This window comes from Lutra lutra, chromosome 9, assembly GCF_902655055.1.
Source record: "Lutra lutra chromosome 9, mLutLut1.2, whole genome shotgun sequence".
Classification (NCBI taxonomy): Eukaryota; Metazoa; Chordata; class Mammalia; order Carnivora; family Mustelidae; genus Lutra; species Lutra lutra.
Window position 1 is genome coordinate 71,003,146 of NC_062286.1, and position 27,379 is coordinate 71,030,524.

The window sequence follows — 27,379 nt, forward strand, 5'->3', positions numbered from 1 at the left end:
AATATAGTTGGATGTTGCTCAATGATGTTGCTCAAAATGTTTTTTTATTCAAAGTGTGATGCCAGGAATGTACCTGCTGCTCCAAGTTGGTTTAGAGATACCCCTTCTTTTACTCCTGAATAGTGAAGAGAGACAAAAACAGTATTAGCTATTCTAGTTGGCTCCCCTCATGCCTTAAGACTGGATTCCAGCAGACTCTATGGGAATGTCATTTAGGTAGATTTAAAACAAGTGGCTGAAGGTACCGTTAAAAAAATTTTTTTTGAGCTAGCCATCCCTGTCCAGGCTGTTTCTTTCCTTCCATAAGCCTTCGTAATAGACCATTTTGCTTCATTTGTTGTTTGAATTTTTTCTTGGTTCTGGCCAGCATTTCTCTTCCTCTAGCTGACTGTCCCACAGATCCACAGTTTCAGTGCTTTCCTTCATTTTCCAGTCCTTGAAGTATTCCTGGATGATTGAGGCTTTCTAAAGGCTTTCACTGTTAACACCAAAAGAAAAATAAAATAAAGCAAAACTCCATCTGGTGCCACTGTAGGAACCAGAAACTGCTAGAATGGCATTTAATCCCCCAAATGAGGGATAAAGTCTTGAAAATAATTGAGGGGCTGGAAAGGCAAGGATAGAAGCAAGCAAGCTCTATGTATATAAGAAGGAAATAAAATCTTACTCTGTATTCCTCCTTCTGCTGGCCTGTACCAATGCCAATTTCATTGCTATGTACTCCACTTTGAATGGCATAGATCTGGGTGGGAAGTCACCTGCAGGAGAGGCAGTTTTGATGAAGGAGAGAGGGAACCAAAGAAAAATAAAGGGAGCTGGTCACAGGCAACTAGCAGAGAAGGAAGGAAGCCAAAAGAGAGAAGGAATGGCCAAGTGGTGACAGATCCCTTTTAGCCAATTTTTGAATGTAAAATGCAGCATGTAAGTTGCCTCTTGCTTGTAGATTTAGATGAAGCCTTTCATATTGCTAAACTTAAATGTTGATTATGCAAAAAGGAGTTACCTGTGGTATTTTATATCACCCTTTAATTTATCCACTGGTCATGATTAAATTCCTGATTTGCTTTATATTGAAGCAAGTACATTTGTTTCCTTACTCATTTTTCTTTTCTTGGAAGTATGTAATTAAAATTATGTGCAAAGAACACTCATGATAAATTAAACTTACTGTCCTTGCATTCTTTTAAGCTGGGGGCCCAAGGAAAATTTTTTGTGGAGATGCTCTTTGGAAATAATTCAAGAATGTGCTGTTTAACAGTGAGCAGCTTCCCTTCATGTCAACAGCACACAAATTATTCATAACATGACTGATATTCTGGTGCCTGTTCTCATTTTTGTGAGGGAAACGTGTCTTATCTGAAAGAAAAAGAAAATTTAAGGTATCTTTTTCATGCTTTTATTCCTTATTTTTACAATGAAAAGAAAATGAGTATGATCTTTACAGGCGGCATAATCATCATAGTAAAGTTGATTACTAAGACTCCCTTCATGTACATAGCAGGATTAGTCAGCAGAATAAAGAATCCAGGGTTTTCTGCCAACTGAGAGTTTTTTCCTAGCTTGGCAATGTCCACAGGTAAGACTGGATGGGCTGCTTTCTACCTTTCACTAAAGCAAAATACAATGCTTTATCTTTACACTCTGGCATGCCAAATTTTGCCCCCCTCTGTTGTTGTTAAAATTCAAAATAATATTTGATTGCAAAAGATCTATGAAGAGAAACTTAAAGTGGATGTTATGAGGAAAACCATTCTTTTTAAACTCAATATTCTTTTACTTCAAAAACCAACTAGAAAGGAAAGAGAAAAGAAAAACTCCTGGAGAATGATTGTAAATGATAGAGCTACCACCATTTATAATTATGTCCAAATCATGAAACAATGTAGGGATCTTTAGGTTAACCAAATTAAAAAAAATAATTTTTCAAATTTATTTATTTTTTAGAGAGAGAGAACATGTGATTGAGCAAGTAGGGGGAGAGGCAGAGTGAGAGAATCTCCAGCACACTCCTTGCTATTTATAATTATGTGCAAATTATGCAGTAATGTAGGGATCATCTTTAGGTTAACCAGATTTGTAATTTTTTTTTCTAATTTATTTATTTATTTATTTCTTAGAGCATTCAAGTGAGTGAGTGGGGGAAGGGGTAGAGGGAGAGAGAGAATCTCCAGAATCTCCAGCAGACTCCCTGTTAAATGCAAATTTTACGTTAACTAAAACAAACAAATAGATACTGAAGAGGTAGAATAGAATGATACAAATACAGGGAATTTTTTTTTTTTTTAAGTCTAAGATTGAGTCTGAAAATATATGGAAAGTCAATAAAGTCTGTTCCAAGCCAGATTTTTTTTTCTTCAATTTTTAAAGTATGAGTTAATATATTACCCTTCCTTTTATTCTAGTACTTTATTTATTTATTTATTTTTAATTTTTAAATTTGTTTTTTACGTATGTTCCATGCCCTACATGGGCCTTGAATTCATAAACCTGAGATTAAGAGTCTCATACTCTACTGACTGAGCCAGTCAGGTGCTTCCGATTATTAATTTTTTTTACTCAAAGTCTTCTGTGACAGCCCATTTTTCTGAACTTGGTCAAATCAGGATTTGTTTACACATTGGGCATGTCTTGGATTTGCATACAAGGGGTCCCCTTGGTTAGCTGGTTCTCTCTGTGAATAAAAACTCAGAAATATGCTGGGTGGCAGGGCAAGATCAGTGCACCTCCTGTGGCCCTGTGTCTTACTTAACCGTGAAAGAAGAAAACTCTCAGGGGGTTAGAATCAATGACCTTGATTTTATTATAGCACAACTTCCTTTCCTTATCTTACTTATTAGCACGTTTATACAAGTTGGTGTGGAGCCTGGGCCTGTTTTACTTTGTTTTTCATTTTTGTTTACTGTTAGATTTTCATGCAAAACTTGACCAAAAAATCATTTTCCTAAGACTGTGCTACTCATAATCATGTTTGCCAGTTTTTGTTTACAGAAATTAAGTAGAGCCGTAGTAAATGATAGACCATTTTGATAGTTGTCTCTCCTCTTAAACTCCCTGATTTTGTTGTTCTATATATGAAACAATTTTATTTTTTAAGCAAGCATCTTAGATGAAGAGTAGAATTTCAAAGGGTGGTTAACATAAAACAAAAGTGTGTCTTAAACATTAAAATAATCTGTACCTTTGGGTAACTTTCAATGTAGTGAAATAAATCTTTAATATTTGTGTCCCTGTCATTTCAGAGTTGCCATTGAAAAATAGCAAATTCAGTCTTAATTCCTTATTTAGCAGATTAGAAACCAAACCAATCAGGAAATGAATATCACATATCAAATATTTGTCTTTTTTGGTTATATCTTTTAAAATAAACTCTGGCAAACTAAGTATTTTGTATAGATATTATTGTCCACATTTATCTACTAGCTATTTTTTATTATGTGTTAGGACCTGATCAGTAAATGTGCCTATGGTGATATTTTAGTTTCCAGCTAATACATTTTAAACAAAATTGATGATTTTTAATTCATTAGTAACTTTAACAATTAAAAAAAGTCCTATTGAACCTTATGAAATGGCACATTTATAAGTGGTTTTTCTCAATATTTCTACACTTGCTATTGTTTTGTTCTTTATAAATGATTTTGATCAAATAACCACTTTTAAAATTACAGCTGATTAAATAAAAGAATGAGACTAAAAATGTCAACACGGCTATATTTTATTACTGAAAATATTTGATAAGTATTGAAACCTTGCTGTTGCCCTAGTCCTAGAAACAGCGCTCACTCTCTTCCATTTCTTACATGGATGCCAAGCCTTGTATATCAATAGTACTTGAATTGTTTAGTAGTTACTAAAAATAGTTTAAATCCCATACACTTCCATTGTTTATGTGTAGGAAGTACATGCAAAATCTGCTTGTATTGTGTGTATGTTTGTATATATACGTATATATGTGCACATATGGAAATACATGCAAATATATGAAATGCAAATATAATGTAGATTATATGGAAACATAAAGGGAAATTCACCAAATATTGTCCTTATATTAACTATATTCTTATTGCGACCCTAAATGGAAGGACAAAATCAATGAATCATGATAAATTTTGCCTAATGGACAGATCCCAAATGGATTTCCCTTGCAATGATTACTTTTCCTAGTTAACAGTTTTAAAACTTAACCTTTTAACAAATTATAATAAACTATCATTTGCAATGAAATATGAACACACTAATATAAGCCGTATTGCAAATTTTAGTTACATAGGTTTATGTTGTGTTTAAGGAAAGAAATTGAAGTATTAGAAATACTTAAAGGCCATGATCGTAAATGGATTACATATTTTGGACAAGTGAAATATCTTTAAGTGAAATTTCATGGCTCTTGGCAATGGACCTTATTTTATCCACGTCCAAATCAGAGTTAGGAATAGATTTTTTTGGAATTGTAAATAGATAAATAAATAAAGCTTTAAAAATAATTGCCTAGGAAAGCCACATCAGCAACATTAAGAATAATGTTTATTTTACACAGGACAGTAAAAGACTTATTAAATTTCCTTGCTCAGGACATGACAGTATTATCAAAATTTTGTCTCACATTCTTTAAATGCTGCCACTAGTCGGGAACCTGCTTCCCGTGGTTTTGTTTTCCCCTTTGAACGGTAGTGACGGAGCACTTGCATGATGTGTTTGGTGCCTTGCATGAGGAAGACATGCAAAGGCAAAGGTCCAGTCTGCATGCTGCTTAATGAATGTTTTTCCTTTTCTCTCCCTCCTTGTCATGTGCTTTCAGAAGACAACAATGTGGAAGGTGGGTGCTTTCAACTTTATTTTCCAACTCTCATTTGCCTTTTATTTCTTAGTATTAATAGAGTACATCTCGAATTTAGACGGTAAGTTGAACTTCTGAGCATTTGTTGATTTCTGGATTGTGTATCACTTTTCATAGAGAACACGCACTTGTAGCCCCATCAGACTCTAAGTATATGAAACTCCTTCAGCCCTCACTCCAACACTTGATGGATTCGAGTATCCCATATAAAACTTAGAATACTTATTGCAGTGTTCTGTATGGAAAAAAATGATACAATCCTGCTTCTTTTATTTTAAATGAGAAAGTATTTCTTTACAGTTTCAGAACACAGTGCATGATATTTTTTCCATTTTTTTTTATCAAAATGATCTATTTTCTTTTGGAAATGTTTAGCATTACATCACCTCAATCTCATTAGTTTAATTTCAAATGATTTGACTTATATAAAGAACACAGAATAAAGCATTGACTATAAGAGGCAAAAATTTAGATTAAAAAATTAGCCACTGGCCATTGGAAATGAAAGTAAACAGCACTCCAGAATGGTTACTGGTAAGTATATTTGTCTATTCTGTGTCTGTTAAATAAAACAATAATATTTATTGAAGTTTTTCCAAAATTATCTCTTTGAGAAAGTTACACATTTTTTTCCTGTGGAATCCACAAACTAAAACATGTTTCAACCTTCTCATCTTTAAAGAGCTTAAATGTATAAGTCAGTGTGCTTCCAAACAAACCTATCTCTAGATAGAACAAAGAACTCTTAGAGGGAAGCTGATGTTCTCTCAACTTGTATAATCACAGCATACTTGCATAAACATTTAACTAATGTCTATATTTCAGAAGTGTTTTGTTTTTTTTTTTTTAAAGATTTTATTTATTTATTTGACAGACAGAGATCACAAATAGGCAGAGAGGCAGGCAGAGAGAGAGGTGAAGGCAGGCTCCCTGCGGAGCAGGGAGCCCGATGTGGAGCTCCATCCCAGGACCCTGGGATCATGACCTGAGCTGAAGGCAGAGGCTTAACCCACTGAGCCACCCAGGCGCCCCATTTCAGAAGTGTTTTACATATTTTATTTTGTTGCAATATTTTGAAATAGAGACATTCTGTAAAAATAATGAACATTTCTACAGACTGGCAGATGTCTTAGAAAAAGACTTCCCATCTGAGGTTACAGATAGCTAGCTATTAAAGTTACTAAGATTTGTGTCTCAGAGAACAATTCATGGTAACACAAAGTTGGCCAATAACAGGCTTCAGCCTACTATTTGTGATACTTTCACAAATACCAAGCTGAACATTAGCTGCGTAGTTGCCAAACATTTCTATTCCATTATTTAAGTAAAATAGATGAAGATTTCAAAAGTAATCATCAATGCCTATTTTTTCAAGTGTTGGTTGGCTCTGTCTATGGCTTCTGTTTTTCTAGACTATAATTTTAATAGCATGTGAATATGCACTTGATAAAGATGATGTTACCCTGCAGGTCTGACATCTTTCAAAATCAGTATCATTTATATTATGCATGTTAACTGAGGTTGAATTTTTTTTAATAAGTATCTTTTCAACTTCTTTTGCATTTCCTTAATCATTCTGTAAAATGTTCCATGTTTTTATTCTTTCTCTTTAAATCCAGTTGCATTCCAGGAGCTTTAAAATCAGCTTAATAAGCCCAAGTGCTTCTTTCCTCACACATGCATCCCTTGAAAAATTTTAACAAGATTTTCAGAAGATAGGCCCATAAACTATTGTAATAAATTTTATTCAATCATAATTGCAACATTCCTATTTACAACTTGATTTGACAATATAGTGGAGCTCCCTTAGAGGTAAGAAAGTCTAGCATGAAGAATGTGAATGCTTTTGAGATTTATTAACTTCCATCCTTTCTGAGGTGGTATTCAAAACTACGATTAGAAGTGTCTTGTATATTTTCTCGAAGTTAGATCTTATATAGAGATCATGCCATGATTTATCTATAAAAAATTATAAACCATGTTTAGGAAATATGTATAATAGTTTTAAAACAGAAATTAAATGAAAAATTATATAATCTATACAGAATCACTAACAGATCACAAATGTCTTAATCTGCCTGTGTGATTTTTTTTGTTATAATCACTTTGAAAATACAAAAAGAGGCGATATTACAGAACCATTGCACTTCTGTGTTCAGTAGTCTTCATATTTTGATTTTATGTTGATTTGTAATTGTATCTACCCCACAGGGATGTTTAAATACTCCTAAAATTTTAAGGAAATAATGCAGATTATTTCAACATTGATATAAGTGGTGTATAATATCATGTCGCTCAATAAAGCTCAAATATATTTGAAATAACATTAGGAAATGAAATATAAATTGTTTAAATTGCTGTATGTATTACTATGTTGCTCTAACATTTTCCCATATTCTTGAAATAGAAATGAATTTGAGGAGTAGCTTTGCTTCTGAATGTGGAATAAAGGACTAGGAGTTAATGCCTCTCAGTAAAAAGAATCTTCTTGGATAGTGAGTTTTTTGAAAGAACATTAGCAGTATTCTTTAGAAAAGGAGTGATCTTCAAACTGAAGTAAATTGTCAAGCAACAGATAATAAGTAATTTAAATAAAGGGAATTGAGTATTATTGTAGAAGACTTCCTTGATGAAATTATGATTTATATAAAAATATAAAACATGATTAAATATATATGTCCACATTAACTCATAGTTCAGTGTTTGGGTAATGTTTAAGTAAAAGACTAAATAGTTTTGTTCCCCATAGAAAATTACTTGAGCCTATTTAAAGCTGATCCATTGTTCCTAAAAACATTATTTTGTAGCAAATTCCAACTTTACAGCTGCATGTTTAATAGTCCTTTTTTGTATTTGAACAAGCTTAGTCAGTTGCTACATGTGTCAGACAAGGAGACATTTCTGCATTATCATTTCAGTGTGACTAAGGATTTTTTTAATTTAATTATAAAACTTCTCATTTTTTTGATGAGGGGAAAAAGATCAGACCCAGCCCATGTTTCAGATATTCCTTTGGGTTTTTAAAAATATAATTTCATCACCAAAGAATAAGAAGCCCTGTGGTGGCAGTGTTCCAAACTGTCTCATCAAAGGGCTCAACGGGCAGATGCAATATTTAAGGGATTGGTTGGATTTTAAGTCATGCTTTTATGCTCTTGATTGTTCCAACTGATACATTGAAGAAATACACAGGGCAGCATATGCCAGTGTTTAAATTGCAGTACTGTAGCTCTTTGCCCCAAAGCATTCCAACCAGGGGTTGAAAGAATACTTTTTGATTTGCCTCTGTGATACAGACATGTCTCATAGGAAACAAGGTGTCTGTCACTGAACATTTTTGTCACCGTGACAACCCTGCCTTCCCATGCTCCCTTGTTTATTGCTGACTGTGCTCTTGTTTCCCTTCAAGGTCTGGCGCACCTGATGATGGGCGACCAAGGTATGGGCTCTGTTCCTTTTCCACTCTGCTTTCAGTGTTTTCTTGTTCTGTAGCTGCTTTAAACCATCACTGCAAAGGATGGGCAAATGCTTGCAAATTATCTGGCTGCAAATTAAATACATAAGTTTTGTTCACATTTTTTCATGTTTTTCTCCCCTTTATTTGTTGGTTTGATTTTGGTTTGCTCCTTTGTCTTTTGTTTTTCTTCATTCTTCGTACTACAATATCTGCAGATAAATGAGTTATAAGAATTTATGATTGAAAGTTTCCATATATTTATAAGCATATGCAGATAAGGGTAGCTCTAATAAAAAAAAAACAAGAACCATCAGAAGTTAATATCTGATATTCAGTTTAACCTACTGTACCAAAAAGAGTCCATTTTTCACCCATGCATGGCAGTTTGGGAACATGCAGACATCTTTGGCTTCTGGCTTCTAAAATGCTGAGTATAGTGTTTCACAGAACCGATACTTCTTCTACATACAGTATAGTCATATCTTCTTTCTGTGTCATCTTTTAAAGTGAGCATGTGTATTTCAGTTTTTTTGCATGTTGCCTTAAAAAAAAAGGCAGATTTCTCAACATGTGCTGCTTATATCTATGTGTTTTCAAACCCTTATTTAAACTTTCTTGTCTTGTTTAATTTTCAAAGAGTAGTGCATTTACATATCTTCATAATTCTTATTGTTGTTTCTCTTTTTATTCTCTTTGTATGGAAACCCTTTCTTCATGGAACCATTTCATCAAATCCATAGGTAAAAGTAAAGGTATTACATTATTTTATTTCTTCTTAATATCATCTGTATGAATTACAGTGTGTATACATTATGAAAATGTATTTAGACCTTTTTGCATTAGTAATGGGCACTGAGAGGTAGGTATGAGTGTTAATGAATATTTTATTAATTTAAGGTAAGAGAAATCCATCAAAATGTTCCACTCTTTTTTTTTTTTTCTTGCTCTTTAGAGTGATTTTTTTCATGTTGGCTGCTTATATAATTAGTATATGTAGAAATTAGCTACAGGTTTCAGTATCATTTTTTGCAGTATCATTTAATGGTAGTTAAATGATGAGTGTAGTCACCATAAATACATCCTCCTCAAACATTTAACTCGGGAGCACACCTGCCCCAGCCATTTTGCATTGGAATGTAAGTGCACGCATGTGCAGTATTGAAATGGTGCTGTGGTGCGCTCATCACTTTGTCACCTGCTAGACGTCATGTATATGCATTAATTCCACAATAACTTGAAAAGGCAGTACCGTGAAAGAGGCAAACAAGATGAGCCTGCTCTTTCTTTTGCACATACTAACTTTGTTTTAAGAACGTTATCAACCAGGTGTACATTTCTGCATCACTTGGTAAGTCAGGCATGTGTACTCCTTGACAACATTGATGCCAGATTTAAAAGCATGCTTACTTTGCCATTTAGAGCCATCCACATTGTGTTTAGTGTTTCCATCAGCAAGAAGTAGTTGATACGTAGCTCTGGTAAATATGTATCATGGCCTTCAAATGAACCATTTTTAACTACGTATTACTGAATGTGCCCTTCATCTCTAGTCTTTGTTTTTTGTTTGTTTTGTTTTTGTTTTTAATGGGTTTTGTTTTTATTTTAAATGCAAGAATGCGTGTTGTCCTTAAATTCTCTGAGTTTTCTTGTGCTCTGAATCTTAATCTGAATTGGGACAAAAGCTCATAGTTCTTCACCTTTACGTTTGTGTCATCTAGCAGGGAAACTTTTCCGCTTGAAAAAGTACCTGAATGTGAGCCAGGCAATAAGAAAGAAATGATATCAGTTTTAAGTGTGTAAAATTGAGCTTTAGAAACAAATGTTGCTTGGGTATTTTGAGCCAATAAAAAAAGAACATATGCTATTGCAGTTTGTGTTTTGGTTAACCATTTCCAATAATACAATTTAATCTTATTTTAAGCCTTCCAGCAACTACACAAATGACCATTTTAATCAATTGTTTTAGAGATTTCCTGTGCCATTTGGGATGCTTTCTAAACTTTTGACGTCAAATTCCCACTTACTTCCCTTTCTTAGTGGGCATTTCCTACCATGTTCCTTCTTAGAGGACTTGGGATGGCATCGAGGGTGCTGTATTTATATTTTGTTTTACTGGCTGAGTGAGGTTTATGCATATGTGTTTGTATATGTATGAATGCATGTATAAACACAAACTTTCTAAATATATATACACATATACATTGTGTTGTAAAAAAGTAACTCAAAAATAATCTTCTAATTCTATAACCGTTTAACTCCACATACAGAAAAATTCATGTTTATACTCAGCTGATAATTGTTTTGATGTAATTAATGTTAAGTGTCACTTAACTTCATTCAGTTTTAGTATGCCAGTCTTAAATATTTTCTGTTGGCATGTGTGTCAGACATATTTTACTTCACTACTTTTCATTCCTCAATTAGCACAAAACTACAGTGTGCAGGAATTTGGTTTTTCCTTTACGTTTTTCTTCTGTTTATGGGATGAGGTTGCTTTTTGTCATTAAATGGGGAAAGAAGATTTTAAGATAGATTTGAGTATTTTGCAAGTCAGAGTGGTAACCTTTATATGTTGATTAATTAGTTGTATAGAAATGAGAAACGTGATTTGTAAGTCTTTTTTCATTGTAAATCAGTTCAACAACTCTTCAAAAATACTGTCTTGACTATTCTTAGGAACATTGACAATACTAACTTTATTCTCCATTCTATTTAGACATGGCATATGTACATTCAAAGAGTTTCACTATAGAAGGGAAATGAAAACATGTGGATGAGTTAGTATAAATGACAGAATGGAAGTGCTGAGAATGGTAAAATGTGATTAGCATTCAGAATAGATAAAGATAACATGAATCAGGGGCTCCCTTAGGTAGCTCTTCTTGTCCTGTGCCACATGTCAAAGGAATCAAAAGAATACCTAGAAACTTTACATTGTAGCTTCCAATATCAAGTTAAGTCCTAGTTGTGCATAAAATAGGTGTTCAACCTGTCCAGTCTGAAATAATTGATTTGCATTGTAAACTAATGCTTCCCAAATCTTTCTGTCACAGTATAAGCCTAGAACATTTTTCTTGACACTGCTGTCCTCTTTAGCAGTAGTGAATTCAGGGACTCCGGAATGAACATCTGTGCATTATTGTCGGTCTGTCTTTCTTTTCTTTCTTTCAAGAGGCAAAATTGGATTCAAGAACTTTATCATTTTCATTTTGATTTTTTTCTATGTGGATTTTAAAATATTTTCTAAATTTTTAAATGCCCAGTGATAGATGACTGCTGTTTCTTTAAAAAAAAAAAAAAAAAAAAGTTACTCATCTAAAGAAAACATTACTCCTGTTAACCTTTTTCATCCTTCTCAGTCTTCTCCCTAGAGGTAAGCACTGATATATTGCTTTGTGATGTATCCTTAAATAGTTGGTGTGGATCCTTTCATACTCCCTAATTATTTTTCAGGGTTTGGAAACTGCAGAATCCCTTATGATGTGTTACATGACAAGAACAGCTAAGCCATGTTAAGGAGGCGTGTTAAGGGTCATTGTATGTGCTGATAGAATCCTAATGAATGAAATGGAAGCTTTCTCACTCTTCCCATAGGCCATCTTGCCTCATATTTGTCATATTTATCATTCTCCTTTAAACTTTAGAGTTAATTATTTGTATTTGTTTTCATGTTTTCTGAACAAGGACATGTCACCTTCAACTGGATGCAGTTAGGAATAAACTTGGTTTCAGTGAATCCATAGCTTTCTTTGGGATCGCTGAAGAGAGGTGTTATCCAGGGCCAACCTTGCTTCTGCTAGTTGTGGCTAGATGGATCCAAATGGGCTTTGTGAAAATTGTGTTTGCTTTCTTTCTTAGGCTTGAAATTTGTCATTAGTATTCTTAGGAACATTGACAATACTAACTTTATTCTCCATTCTATTTAGAATTTAGGTTTGTTTATTTGCCTGGAAATTGAATTGTATTTTTGTTTTTTGTTTTTCTTTCCATGATTGTTTAACTGGTCACTTTATTTCAGTAATACTTTGTTTACTCATACTTTACTCTAATGGTTGTCTGAGAGAAGTGAATGACCACTTACATCAGAAAATGCCAAAAAAGTAAGTTACCCTGCAAATACAGCCATCGTGGCTGGTTAATAGCACAGGAGCTATTAATAATTAATTTTAATAATTAATGTATGTCAGTGCTTTGATTGGACACTTGCATTTTCCTTTATAGCAATCATTTGAATTGTAATTATATATTTGTATGAGTGATTATATATTTAATATTAACTTTTCCCAGTAGAATGTAAGCTCCATGAGGGCAGGAAGCTTGACTTTCTTTTTAAACATTGCATTTCCAGAATACTTTTTTTACTGTATCTTGAATTACCATTTTCATGACTTAAGGACATATGTGTATGAGGTGGGAGCAGTGCACATTGGAAGAGGTAGATATGTAGAGGAAGACATGGAGGGGTTTGGAGTCGACGAAGTAGAGGGTAGAAAAGGAAGAGGAAATTTATGCAAGTAACTAAAAATAATTTCAGCAACAAATTACATGGAATCCTCTCTTCTCAGTCTCTCAACTTTCTTTTGCTTCCTATCATTCATATCCTTTTTCCAGAGCTGCAGTATTTCTTTCTAGTAAGGCATCTTTCCGAAGACATCACTTCAATACATCTTAGCATATGTATGGCAGTGGGTCTGTAAGAAGTGAAGTCAATGCGTCTTTGTATTTAAGGTTTTTCAAGAATTTTAATGTGATTTGTTGTCACAGTGTCAAATGACCAGATTTTATTTGGTAGGTTTCGTTGTTCATACAGTACAAGAATTTTCCTGAAAGTTAGATCTGATATTATGCTATCTTATGTGGTTTCCATGAGGTTTTTGTTTGTTTTTGCTGTTGTTGTTGTTTTAAATCTCACTGTACAACTGTAATATACCAAAAGATCTGTTTAGATTGGGTTTGGATTGCAAGTTTCCAAAGGAGCCAAAATTTAGAAGTCTTATCTTGTGATATGAGCATATTTGCTGTTCCTGCATTCATAAAATCTATAGCATGTTTGCAAAGTGAATGTACATTTTACCATTTCAAATGAAACATTAAGTGTTTGATTATCCAGGTTTCTCATATTTCTAGAAGGTCAAGGTATTACAAATACTGCTGTCAGGCATAAAATTATTGAAAAAGAGCCTAAACTTTATTGTGTTAGTGAAAATGAAGATCTTAAAATCGCATAATTTATTTAAAAAATAGATTTTCCTCAAGACTAATTGTATCAATAACTAGATATAAGTGGTTCCACTACAGTTAACAATATCAAAGAAAATGTGTTTTAAAATTTTATCTGTAATGTCACATGACAGCTAACAATTATTATATTTACTCTTAAAATAGATTTGATATGATTAATATTTAGGGGAAGAAAAAAGCATTTAGTGTTTTTATACATTTTCCTTTGTTTCTATGATTTTTGTTACCATCTTTCAATTCTTGCGTTGCTAATTTGTGTGTGAAGTATCCAACTTCAATTCACCAACATTATGATGCATATTTGTTTTATAACTTTTGAACACATTTTACTGTGGTTTCGGATGTAGATTTAATTTGATTTTGAAAATATCATATTTCTGTTCTGTATGGCTTTTAAAATCATATTTCCTTATTTAACATTATAATATTAAGGATTCTTCATTATTCAGAAGCATTTGTGAATGTTGACAGAATTTTACTGTATTGAAATGCCTACATTTAGTGCATATGCAAGCTAAGCAGTAATTTATTTTGAATTATCTGTTATTTTACTGTTGTAATACTAAGGGATGCTCCTCATTCACAGTTATAGAACATGGAAAGACTAGAATTTCCTTTATAAGATCAGACATTAAATATCTTCATTATCTTTATAAATATCTTAAACAATATAACATGCATAGAAGCCTATGTGACTAGAATTTAGAATTTTTCAGTTTTTCTTTAGCCTATGTGCCTATCATTGCTGGGTGTAATCAAGAAAAATTACTTTTAAGGTAAATATTCATGTATTATCTCCTGCTGTAATACAGTCATTTTTGTCATAGTTTTTATTAATAAGTCCCAGCTCCTTTGAATCTCTGTACTCTTAGCTCTGGGATGAGATATCTTTATACATTCACATATCTTTAAACATTCTATAAACAGTGGTGACATTGAATAACTAATAAACTAAACAAGGATTTTATTAGACTTGTTGTAGATTAATTTATCCTTGGAGAAGAGCACAGAAAGGTCTCTCCATAGTCTAATATTTTTAAGAATGAGATAGTATAAGTATAAATTTATATGCTTTACTGAAACAGATGAAAAATAGCAAAAAATTTTATTATGGCAACTAGACTTTAAAAGGATGATTCCTGTGGTGCCTGGCTGGCTCAGTCAGTGGAACATCAAATTCTTGATCTTGGAGGCATGAGTTCAAGCCCCACATTGGGCATGGAGCCTACTAAATAAATAAATAAAATAAAAAGATGATTCCTTTTCCAAAGTAATGATTTTATCTTATATGTCTATTTGAAAATATTTATTATTAATCTAGATTTTGTTCAGAAACCAACATCAAGACATTTAGATTGGTAAGAAAGAATATTTTTTAAATTGTGTTGGCCAGTGATTTTAAAGAAAATTGTAATTTTCCAGAGTTCTTAGCTCATATACTAAAGGAATCTGGATCTTTAAATAGAATCATTGCATTTTGGGGGCACATGGCTGGCTCAGTCTGTGGGATGTTTGACTCAGTCTTGGGGTTAGTGACTTTAAGCCCCATATTGGGTATGGAGATTACTTAAAAATAAAATTTTCTATTTTTAAGGACTTATTTATTTTAGTGGGGGAGGGGCAGAGAGAGTGGGAGAGAGAATTTTAAGCAGATTTGGCAGGGGTCTTGATCTTATAACCCTGAGATCATAGCCTGAACCAAAACCAAGAGTTGGACACTCAAGTGACTGTGCCACCCAGGCAGCCCCCAAAACGAAAATCTTGGGGCACCTAGGTGGCTCATTCGGTTGAGTGTCTACCTTCAGCTCAGGTAATGATCTTGGGGTGCTGGGATTGAGTCCCACATCAGGCTCCCTGCTTGTGGGAAACCTGCTTCTTTATCTTCTTCCCTCTTGTACTCTCTCTCTCTCTAAAATAAATAAATAAAATATTTAAAATAAATAATAATAAAATCTTTAAAAAATAGTTAGGGGCAACTGGGTGGCTCAGATGGTTAAGTGTCTGCTTTTGGCTCAAGTCATGATCTCCTGGTCCTGGGATCGAGCCCCTTGTGGGCTTCCTGCTCAGTGGGAAGTCTGCTGCTTCCTCTCCTTCTGCCTCTTCCCTTTACTCATCTCTCTCTTTCTCAAGTGAATAAATAAAATCTTTAAAAAAAAAAAGACTCATAGAATTTAGAATATGGAAGAACATTGCAGATTATCTAAGAAATGATACTTTTGATTATGAGGCATGATAGGAGATAATTGCTTATTATGGTAGACATTGTGGAGACTTTGAAGTAAAATAACTGATAGAAAATAACCAACCTTAAGGAAACTTTAAAGACTTTTCTCTATTTACACACTGATAATCATGAAACAAAGTTTCATACTCTTATTCTTACAAAATAAATTTAGAGGTAGTGTGAAGGAAACCAATCAGAGTATTATATAGGATATTATTGATTCTCATTTCAAGGTTTCCTTTTAATGGTATAAAATTTTAATTTGTAGTAAGAGAGCAGTATGGTATGATGGTCAAGAGTCCATGAAGTCATGAGACCTGGGTTCAGATCCTATATTTGTCCTTGGGCAAGTAATAAAGCCTTACATGTATTCATTTTATGATATGCAATATGGGCTAATAGAAAATACTCCACTCTCAAGGATATGTTCCATGACGAGTTGCATAAGTACTTAAAAGATGGGTTTTTATTGATGGTGACAGTGAAATACAAGAAGATAATCTGTACATTTAGATTAAATGAATTTCAAACCTAATGATCTGTAATTTGCCAAAAGTTTAAAACACAGTATTAATTTCTTAATATCTTCTGTCATATAAATAAATACCTATAATTTTTGAATGTTTGATTATTGTAAGTTATAACTAATTGGACTTCATTGTCCTGATAGCCTATACTACAAAGAGTATTGGTACAATAAAGCATTAAAGGTTGATTCTACTTAACCAAAATTATTTAGATATTTCTGTAACTCAACACTTTCATCTTTCTCTTTCATACAATGATGAAGTTGAAATGGACTTTTCTCCCCTTTGAACAAACCTAGGAGTACATCGGCAAAGTGCTGCTTTTTTGGTGCAAATTTGTAGGCTGAAGGGAACAGGGAGGTAAAGATTTTCTCAGGGACTCAAAGTGACCATCGAGAGAAAACTATTTTGTGAATTAAGGATTTGCCTGAGTAAGAACTCCATTGAGTGATATATGAGTTGAGTTTTTAGGAAACCACTTAGTCACCTGAAGACCAGATTTTTTTTTTTTTTTTTTTTGAAGACCAGATTTTAAAGGAAAAGCTAATTAGGGATTTCTCTTCCTACATAATATCTTTGCTAGAAAATAACATATAATTACCTAGAAATACTTAAGTAATTGGGTAGCATCCTCACATCCTTCAAGATTTTGTTTAATATCACTTTCTCAAGAGACTTACTGCAATGGTCCTATTCAATACTACAATTTGCATTTCTCCTGAACTATCATACCCCCGTCTAGTTTTTCTTCCATGGTGACTATTATCCTCTAACATATTTTAATTTTTTTTCATTTACTTTTTCACTGTTTATTGTCTTTCTCCCTCCAGAATACAGGAGGGCAGAGATTTTACCTTACCCTGACATATCTCAAGAGCCCCTAGAACAGTGGCTGTCACAAGTAGGTACTCAGTAATCCTTGGTTAAAGACTGAACTAATTGGCTAAACAAGTGTGTACAATTTTTTTTAATTTTACTACAGATAGTATTTTTTATTTCTTAAAATAAACTAATTTTAACATTTATTTTTCCTTTTTGCTTTGAAGTAAATCTTCCCAGGAAGGACAAACTAGATCAATAAAAACAGATTTTTTTTTCTCCTTGAACTAGAAGTGTGGACTCAGCTTGACCTTTTTGATCTTCCTTGTTTCCTGCCCAATTTAGGTGATCTCAGAGAATTTGGAAGGGATTTGAAAACCACCCCAACGACCACTGATAATCAAGCTCTTCCTTTCAAATTCCTCTAATAACCAGTCTTAAAGTAATGTTTCTTTAAGAAAGGAACAGTAATTCACCTTTGTCTATCTTTGTGTGTGCATAGGTAGCAGGAAGAAGCTCTTGTACATTTGACTTCTAAACAGCATTATTCATTGTGACTGTCAGAAGTTCTTTTTTTCTCTTTGTGAGAAAGTTTCAAAGCATGAAGTAGATCTGCTGTACTTCCTGTTCTTAAAGCTTGACTTGTGCTTCTAACATTAAAAAGAAATATATTGACTCTTCTCAGGCCCTCAAATAGCTATATATACCCTAAGGATCTTTGATTTTTTTCCCCAGCCCAGGGATGAATGATCATATTTTCAAGGAAATGCTTTACCAAGTAGTCCGGGTCCACAGCCAGGTGTCCTAACTTACAGAACTTGCACTGAAGAACTACAGTGACTGGAAATCACCAAAGCAAAAAGCAACGACCAACTACAGTGCCTGAGGTCATAGTTCCCTTAAAATTAGTGTTTTATTGTTTGTCCTTTTGGTAAAGAGAGAGTGACAGACAGAGGGAGAGAGAATGGTTTCATTCAGTTTTAGTCCTGTATTACTCAAAGCACCAATGAGATTCTTCTTTATGTGGGACTCTTATACATGGTATACAGCCATAGCTTCTCTGAATGGATGTTTTCAAGGTTTCACATTAAGAAATACAAGCATGGTGATAATAGTTATCATTTTTCAGGACATGTTTTTACACATTCAAATTATATCTACTTATATAGAATGTGTATTCTACTGAATGCAGTTTTCCCCTTTCTGCTTGTCTTCTTTGCTTGAATTGCTGTATGCGTATGGTCAACATGATAGCTCATTCAGAATAGCAGCAGCTGAAGTAACCTCCAGTTATTATTAGTATTTACTTTCACCAAGTAGAGTGCAGGGACTCTGCCACAGTTGTGAACTGTGAAAGAATAGTGTTTTCTTTCACCTCAAATAATTTTTTAAATACATAGCCCAGATATAGAGCAGAAAATTTGACATCTCAGACAAATGATAAGATAATTCAGGAAATTAAAACAACTCATGTGTTATACGAAGTTTCTAAGCAGTATTTTATTTTTGGCATGAATTACCTGGTCAACTGACCCAGTTTTCCATTTCATTTTCTAAACTTGGCATTATAAAGTCAGTAGACATTTGGAGAAAATTAAATTACCCCATTCAAGGAAACAATCAGATTTAGATTGGACTAAAGTACTGCCAAAGGGGTGGAAATCCTTAAATTGGTCAATCATGTTTTCTGTTCACAGGGAAATCCTCATTCACAAGCTAACCATAGATTTTTTGCAGATAGCTCCTAGCAAAATATGCCAGAACTCTTCTTTTAAACTTTGGGAACAACTATTTTTGATGCTATGCCGACCTAAAAGAATTAGGTGATGGCTTATTATGACTGTTTTTCTACTGATTATTTGTTTAGATAAAAGAATATTGTATTTGACTGACAGTAGGGCATACATTTGGAATTGCTTCCATAGCAGAGCCCCTGGATTTACACTGACCTGTCTGTATTTCCTGTGACCAGTAGTACTTGTGAGAAGACTGAGTGAAATTAGGAGTCATTCAATGTGATGGAAAGGGAGAGAAGCTGATTGCTCCAAAAGAAAGCCAGAATTTGGACTGATGCATATGAGGACAATTTGGTTTGGCACTGTCCTCTCATTGTTTATAAAGAGTGATGTCATGACCTATTAGGGTTAAGAAACCGTTCCTTTTTTCTTGAACATCTTCACATGTGTCATTCCCTAATTTAAAAAAAAAAAATGTTCTTGAGGTGCCTAGGGGCTCAGTTGGTTAAGTGTCTGACTCTTGATTTTGCCTCAGGTCATGATCTTAGGGTCATGAGATTGAGCCCTGCATTGGGTCTGCGCTGGGTGTGGAGCCTGCTTAAAATTCTTTCACTCCCTCTCCCTCTGTCTCTATCCTGCTCTCCCTCTCTCTCTCTCTTTCTTTCAAAAATAAAAAATAAAAATAAAAAATGTCTGATAATAAAGGAGGACTGCTGTTTAAGAGAGGCTGGTCAAGTAACTTACCTTACTGGTCAAGTAACTTAGACCTTCTGAATGATTTCTCAAGCACCATTACAAACTTTGACCTCATTACCATTGTTCTGACCCCACAGTTCTCAAGTTGGCTGCCCTGCTCACTCCCACCCACCAGTCACCATGGTCACATTTAAAAAATACTGATTTTAAAGGAACTTGCCTGATAATTGTATTTAGTAGGCCTAGGATGGATTGGGATCCTACACTTTGAAAAACCCCTCTGAGCTCCCCAGAAACTTCTAAAGCACAGCCATTTTGTGAAGTGTTACTAACTCAGTTAATTGGCTTTTGGTCTCTTAGGAGTTGAAATTTGTATTTCATGGTGATAAAGGTCATTTATTTCTTCTTGCAAGGAGTATGTACAAGTTTTTAATTAAATCCATATTGCTTCTGCATTGAGAGACTTTTCTTACTAATAAAAAAAAGTGTATCTTGCTTTAAGATAATTTGACCCATTATGAAAAGATAGGGAAATAAGGGACGGTTTTTGAGTTAGGCCTTCCCTTTATGTTGATATTCAGAGTAGTAAAGATATTACCAGGCTCTCTCAAACCTTGTGCTAAAGGTCATTAAAATTTCCATCGTGTAGAGTGCAGATAGGTACTTAAGAAAATCAAATTGGGTATGTGACAACATTGAAACTTTTTATGTAATGCCCACCTATGGATAACTTGTAATGTATTCTAGGATCAGTGTCCATAATAGGCCATGGTAAAGAGATCCAGTCAAAGGGAAAACCAAACAGTAAATGCTAAGCTCACGTAAGAAATATCTCTGTTTAATGAAAAAGTTGATTATAATACTTTTAAAAAAAAAAAACTGGAGGTTATGGTGAAAGAGTCATTAAATAAAATAAGAATATGCCATTTCTACAAAGGCCAAGCTTTAGGGGGTGGAAATTTGGTCCCTGGAGTCTATTAAAAAAGAAATAATGTTCTTATGAGACATTTTAGAAATGATTGACACAGGCATAAGACTTACATGGAGATAAATTATCAGATTTTAAAAATCTACAAAAGAAGGGAGTTAAGAAAAATCGTGAGTAGAAAGAAAAGCAGGAAGAGGAATGCTGAAGGGGAGAAGCTCTGGGGGTGGGGTCAGTGGGTGTTATCATGTAGCTGCTGTGACAGTACAACATTATTTCTCCAGGGAACAAAGATGTGGAAGAGTAATGGTTGCAGCCTGAAAGGGCAACTTCAGGAGATAGAAAGCTATGGAAATAATGGAAATAATTGGAATTAGAAATAGATGGGTCGATGTTTCATGTGAAAATAACCCATAACCTTTTGCTAAAGATAAATCTCTCAGTAGCCCTACCCTGTTACTCACTCACTAACTAACATGCAGTATTTGAAAGTACCATATAATTTCTTTTTTTTTTTAAAGGATGTCATTTAATTATTTATTTATCAGAAAGAGAGGGCACAGGCAGGGGAGCGGCAGGCAGAGGCAGAGGAAGAGGCAGGCTCCCCGCTAAGTAGGGTGTCCAATGTGGGACTCAATCCCAGAACTCTGGGATCATGACCTGAGCCAAAGGCATATGGTTAAACAACTGAGCCACCCACGTGTCCCAGTACCATGTAATTTCAATTAATATCTGTTCTTAAAAAGAGATCTGCTGAAATGGGATATTGGACAACTAGACGGATATTTGCTGGTGAGTGAAACATCAGATGGGATTGTCCAGCTCTTAAGTGACCCTTAGTGAAATCTAGGCACACTAGCATGACTGCTAATTAGAGTCAAGGAAGGAGCAGAATCCACTCAGGGAAAGAACACTTTTTTTTTTTTTTTTTTTTTTTTGCCAAGGACTATCTGTATTACTAGTAAACATTTAATCATTATATACACTGATTGTTAGGTAAAGTGGATTATTCTGTTCTTAGAGACCATTGTTATACCTAATATTTACCTTTTATTATAAAATAAGCAAATTGGATTATTCTTTCTATAGGACCATTGTTAATGTTAACCTTTATTATAAAATTCTCTTGCTGAATTGCATTAATTAACTTGTTAGCCATTGCTATTAGAATGGGAGATCACCGAAGACAGTGGTTTTGCTCTTTTCAGTTTTGCATGGAGGACAGAGCTTGGTAGGTGATGTAAAGTGGATAGTCCAAGATCGTGGACATTGGAGTTGAATATAGCTGCATTTAGACCCTAGACTTATTATATATTAGCTGTGGGGTTTAGGAAAGTCATTTGACCATTCTGAAACTCATTTTCCTTATCTGTAAAATGAGAAGAATAAAACCTACCTCTTTTTGTTTGAGGATTGCATGTATTATTTATGACTAAAGTATGTATAGCTAGAACATAGTGAACTCTCAATTGTAAGACATGTGATAGAGTATTGGGTGTCTCTTTCAGATAGATGATTCAAATAAAATTAAATCATTTTCAAGGAAAATAAAAGGTAATGTTTAAAATCCTAAACTATAGGGAGGAAGGATTTTTTTTTTAAAAGTCGAAGACATTTATCCTTTGTATACATATTTTAAAGTTTCATTGAGTCACAGATGTTGAAAAGGGGATTAAGGTGAATGGGGGAGTAGAAGAAATTAGATTTTTGTGCTGTATGTATGATACATCCTTTCCATTTTATTTTATAATGATTTGTATTACCGTTAATGCAAAATATATACCTGAAGTGAGCCTAAAAATGCTGAGCAAGAATTACTTGTCATCTTTTTTGCCTCCTAAATAACAAAGGCAAGATGTTTTCTTTTCTTTTTTTTTTTATTTCCTTGATTAGGGTATTAAAATTCTGTTTAAAATGAACTAGTTTTAGCATAAATCAGGTAAACGTTTTGTTCTCCATGGCTCAGTAAGAAAAAGCACAGCTTGTTTTTGACTTGTTTTACTTAATTGCATTTCTCTGTTAAAAGATAGAACTACAATAAAAAAATACCCACCGTTCCTTCCTGTACTTGAATTCCCTTCCTGGGTGTATTTTGGAGAGTTAGAAATTACATGAAAGTTCTGGGAGAGTGGTAATATATGAGATTATATACAGTTAGGTTTGAAGGGGGTACTTATTCATGTGACTTGATAGGTTTCTTAACACTTTTGACCCAAAGATAATATTTAAGTTAATAGTAATTTACTAGGGATTCAGAAAAGATGTAGTAATGTGTCTTAAACCACGATAATTATGAAATTTACTAAGTTCAGAGAATGACAGTGCAGACTTCCTTTGCTATCTGAAAGTAGAGAATTCTTAAGAAAGCTTTCATGGAGAGAAGAAGGGAGTTGGGGGAAATTGGAGGGGGAGACGAACCATGAGAGACTACGGACTCTGAAAAACAATCTGAGGGTTTTGGAGGGGCAGGGGTCGGGAGGTTAGGTGAGCTTGGTGATGGGTATTATGGAGGGCACATATTGCATGGAACACTGGGAATGGTACATAAACAATGAATTCTGGTACACTGAAAAGAAATTTAAAAAAAAGAAAGCTTTCATAATCTTAAATGGCATAAAGTGATGAGGAAATTACCTTGAATTTACACGGAATTTTAAAATATATTTCCCTGACCTAAAAAATAACCTCTCTTAGGCTCTTCTGAGACATTAGGATATATCTTGCTAAAGGGTGTACACAGTAAATTGAGATAAAGCACAGTTGCTCACAGATAAAGTTCGAAGATAACGGCTGCTTGATGTTGAAATGCTGAGTATAGTTCCGGAGCAAGGAGTTTGGAGGGGCCACTTTGACCGCTCCTGGTGCACACTGTTTCTGTAGTGGCTCCCTGCAAAACAAATGCTGGAAGTTATTTTTGCTTTTCAGCTTTTTTGTAAAAGCAAAAGTCCTGGGGATTTCTTTTGGCTAGTCTAAGCAGGTACTACTGTAGATCTCCCATAAGAGTGAAGTGGTGTAATGTGAACTTGATAAAAACTGGGGTGTACGTGTAATTGCTTTAGCAAGGAAAAGGGCTTAAAAATAGATTCATAAATTTGACTAAAATTTTGGAAGTGCCCTAGTCCACATGCCTACGCAACAGACTCTTCCGCCGGTTCCGGGATGGTGATGATCCAGACTGTGTTTCCATGTCCAGGAGGAGAGCGCACTTGTAGCAGTCTTTTAAATGAGAGTTTTAATTATTAAAGAGTTTTTCTGCTTAATTTGAATCAAAATATGCCTACTGAAACTATCACCAGTTAGCCATCTGCATGTTGTTACTGTTATTAACTAAGATATTTATGGAGTTTCTCCAGTGCGGGGTGCTTTCTGTGTTTTCAAATTATCTGGAATTAAACACAGTCTGTCTAATTCCTCATGCACATTTAAAAAAAAAATAATTTCTAAAAATACATCCCCCACTCTCACACCCAGACCCTAATTTTTCTTTTCCAAATTTTATACCTTCAGTTTCCAAAACCATTCTTCACGGCATTTAAATCCTTTTTGTGTTCTTCCTGACCATCTCCTCTGGGCCTGGGCATATTTAAATTTGTCAGAATATCTCTTATAGTCAAAGAGTCAAAGAGTAAAAATCTCTTATGTTCAAAATTAATCACAGTACCCCGATGTCTGAGTAGGGATGGCACAATGAGGTGTAAGCATTCTTTGGTTCTGGCAATAATGACACCTATAGTCAGAGACTGTGTGTGTGTGTGTGTGTGTGTGTGTGTGTGTGTGTGTGTGTGTTTGCTATTTTTCTATTTTTGTTTTTGTTTTGATCATTGTTACTGTTTTGTTGACTCATACATACTATACTTTTAGTTAGCTGAAACCTGTAAGTTTTTCCACCTGAATGGCTGGTAATTCAGCCTTATTCTCTACTCAACAGTTAATTTTGCGAGCCTATTTCAAAGCATGAAACATATTTCTATTCAATTTCATCTTCAAACATTAAAAAAGAATTTAAATATCTACCCAGTCTCCCATGCAAGATGCTGGGAATACAAAAGTAAATAAGCCACAGTATATGGGACGGTATCTGTCCTAGAGATATTTATAGCTCAGTAGTAGGTAAAGACATTAAACATAAAAGTCCCATTGACAATTAAAAGTGCTGTGATGGAAGTCACTTACAAGAACAAATATTCCTCATTAGTTGAGTCTCAGAATGATTGGATGTTCACTTGATTAACATGGTTGAGTAGTGTGTTTGTTTTCTGTTGATGCCCTCGTAATTTCCATAAACATATCATCTTAACATGATTTTGTTAATCGTACAGTTCTATAGGTCAGAAGTTCAACATGGATCTCACTAGGTTAAACTCTCTGTGTTAGCAGGGCTGTGTTCCTTTCCGGAGGGCCTCAGAGAGAATTGGCTTGTTTCCTTCCTTCTCCAGCTGTTTGAGGCTTTTTTCTAGCCTCAAGAAAGGAGTCGTGACTCCTTTCTTCCTCCATCTTCAGTCAGTAATCTTGCATATCTCTGCCATTCTTCTGTAGTTACATTTTCTTTAAAGTCTCCTCTGTTTCTTTCTTCTGTTTATAAGGGGTTTGTTGATTACACTGGCCCCATCTAGATAATCCAGGAAACTCTTCCTATCCTAAACTGATTAACAAATTTAATTATACTGGCAACTTATTTGCCTTTGCAAAATCACTTAATATAGTCACAGATTCAGGGGATTAGGATCTGGTCATCTTAAATTGCCATTATTTCCTTATACCACAGGTGGAAATATTAAAGCAAAGGAAAAATGTAAGAAAAGTCATGGTGTTATGGTAGAGAAGTACTGATTTTAAGAATTGGAAAGAGAGCATGAATGCAACAGGGAGCCTTAAAGAAATGGAGAAACCGATAAGGGTCAAGATGATGAAAAACCTTGAGGAACGAGATTAAATTTGCTTTTTAGAAAGATCACTCTGACAAGAGAACAGATTGGAAGAGTGCAACTACAGATAAGAAAACAGCAAAGCAATTATGATTTAGTGAAGAAGTATCAAGGGCTAATACTTTTGTTTTAGCATCAGAGATGGAGAACAGTGAGTAGATGTGCTATATCCTAATTCGCTAAGGTTCCCAGAACTTGTTGATTGATTAGATGCCAGAGTGAGGGCAAGACTGGAGTCATGACTGACTCCTAGATTTTCATCCTAAATATCTAGGAGGATGATGGTGTCATTTTCCAAGTTAGTGTGGATTAATGAAGAGAAAATAGAGGTGAGGAGGAAATGGAAGCAGTCATACTCTGATTACTGTTTTAGTTCAGGCATACAACCAGCCAGCTACTTTGAGTCTTCACCTATAATTCCATCTTTGTGCCATCTACAAACGTGACTTATATCTACTCCATTTTCTTAATGGATAAAAATATGGTCGAGAATAGAGTCCTCACAATGCTGCTGGGGATCCACTTCTATAGCCGCTATTACATCAGTCTGAATTCTCTGTATGTCACCATCCAACCAGCTTTGACTCTCTGCTGTTAACTAGATTATATTTCTTCATGTATCTCAAAATATGTCTTAAAAATTCAGTCAGATGTTTTGCTGAAACATTTAATATATTCTGTCTAAATCATAAAGCGTTATTGGGAAAGTTATTTGTATTCAGTAGTGATATTTAATTAATTCACTTGATCTTCCACTTCAATATATGTGCTTACTCAGTGCCCGTGGGTAAGGCTCTTGTGAGGCTTTTTATGAAGCATAAATACATATATCAGGTTTATACCTATGTAAAAAATTTAAAAATAGTGACAACAAAGGATAATAAGAGGTTAATTCATTTTTTTCTTTTAAAAAAATTTTTTAATAAATATATAATGTATTATTAGCCCCAGGGGTACAGATCTCTGAATCGCCAGGTTTACACACTTCACACCACTCACCAAAGAGGTTAATTCTTAATGGAAGAACAAAAGAAAGTTCCTAGAGGAAGTAGGAGTTGAACTGGAAGAGGTGAGAAGTGAGGATAGAGGATAGACTTGACAGAGAGGGAAGGATCTAGAAGACAGAACATCATGATCAAAAACATTGAAACTGTTATGCAGAACATGACACAATGGGACTGAAATACAGGTGTGGCTAGAGGGAGATTTAGAATCAGGGAACTGGTAACATTAGCCTCTGCAGTGGTGGTTATTTTTAATTGAATTTGAATACTATAGGATATTCAATTATTGAATTCAATTCAATTCAATTCAAATTGAATTTGAATACTATAGGATATTTTTAATTGAATTTGAATACTATAGGATATGCTTTCTCCTTATCGGCACATTCTCTATAACCTCTTATTGTATGCCGTAACTAGATCTGTGCATTGATACTTCTTACCTGGTACCTTACATATCTGGTCAGTCACTCTAGGTTTAGAAGCTTAATATGCAATCAATGCACTGCCAATTTGTGTGTGTGTGTGTGTGTGTGTGTGTGTGTGTGTGTGTATTTGGAGAGGTGCATTACCATAAACCTACTTTAGATTTCTTAAACTAAGACATTTTGATGGCAGAGTGGATTGCAAATTAATAGTGTTGAAGAAGGATGGGATCATTAGAGGAAAGTAAATGAGTTAGAATGTTGTAAAAACAGTTCTGGCAGAAGGGAATGAGCACTAAACTATTCTAATAATTGGGAAAATAAAGGAGGGATCAAATGTGAAAAGCTAGATTCAAAACTCCTTCAGGACATGGTCTGGGTTGTTTTTTTCTATGGTGCTTAATATGGGACAAGACAGAAAGTAGACACTTAATAAATGAATGAATGAAGACATTGGAGAAATTGAATGTGAGAGGTTAAAGGAAGTAACTGAAGATGACTTTAAAAACCCAGATATGAATGTCTGGAAGGGTTATGTTTCTGAAAATGTCTTTGAGAGAAGA

General features: G+C 34.3%; 1 protein-coding gene across 28 annotated transcripts in view; it reads left to right on the top strand.

The window, feature by feature from the left end:
* Positions 1-27,379, top strand: part of NRXN1 (neurexin 1) — a 1,204,011-nt gene that overhangs the window by 101,425 nt on the left and 1,075,207 nt on the right. For 14 of the 28 annotated variants that reach the window (XM_047745932.1, XM_047745934.1, XM_047745950.1 and 11 more), the window contains exons 3-5: positions 4,799-4,816; positions 8,247-8,276; positions 9,035-9,046. The exons of 5 other annotated variants lie outside the window; for them this stretch is intronic. In XM_047745932.1, the coding sequence (XP_047601888.1) occupies positions 4,799-4,816; positions 8,247-8,276; positions 9,035-9,046 (60 nt within the window). The remainder of the gene's footprint in view (positions 1-4,798; positions 4,817-8,246; positions 8,277-9,034; positions 9,047-27,379) is intronic. 9 more of the 28 variants (XM_047745936.1, XM_047745943.1, XM_047745949.1 and 6 more) reach the window with 4 other exon arrangements.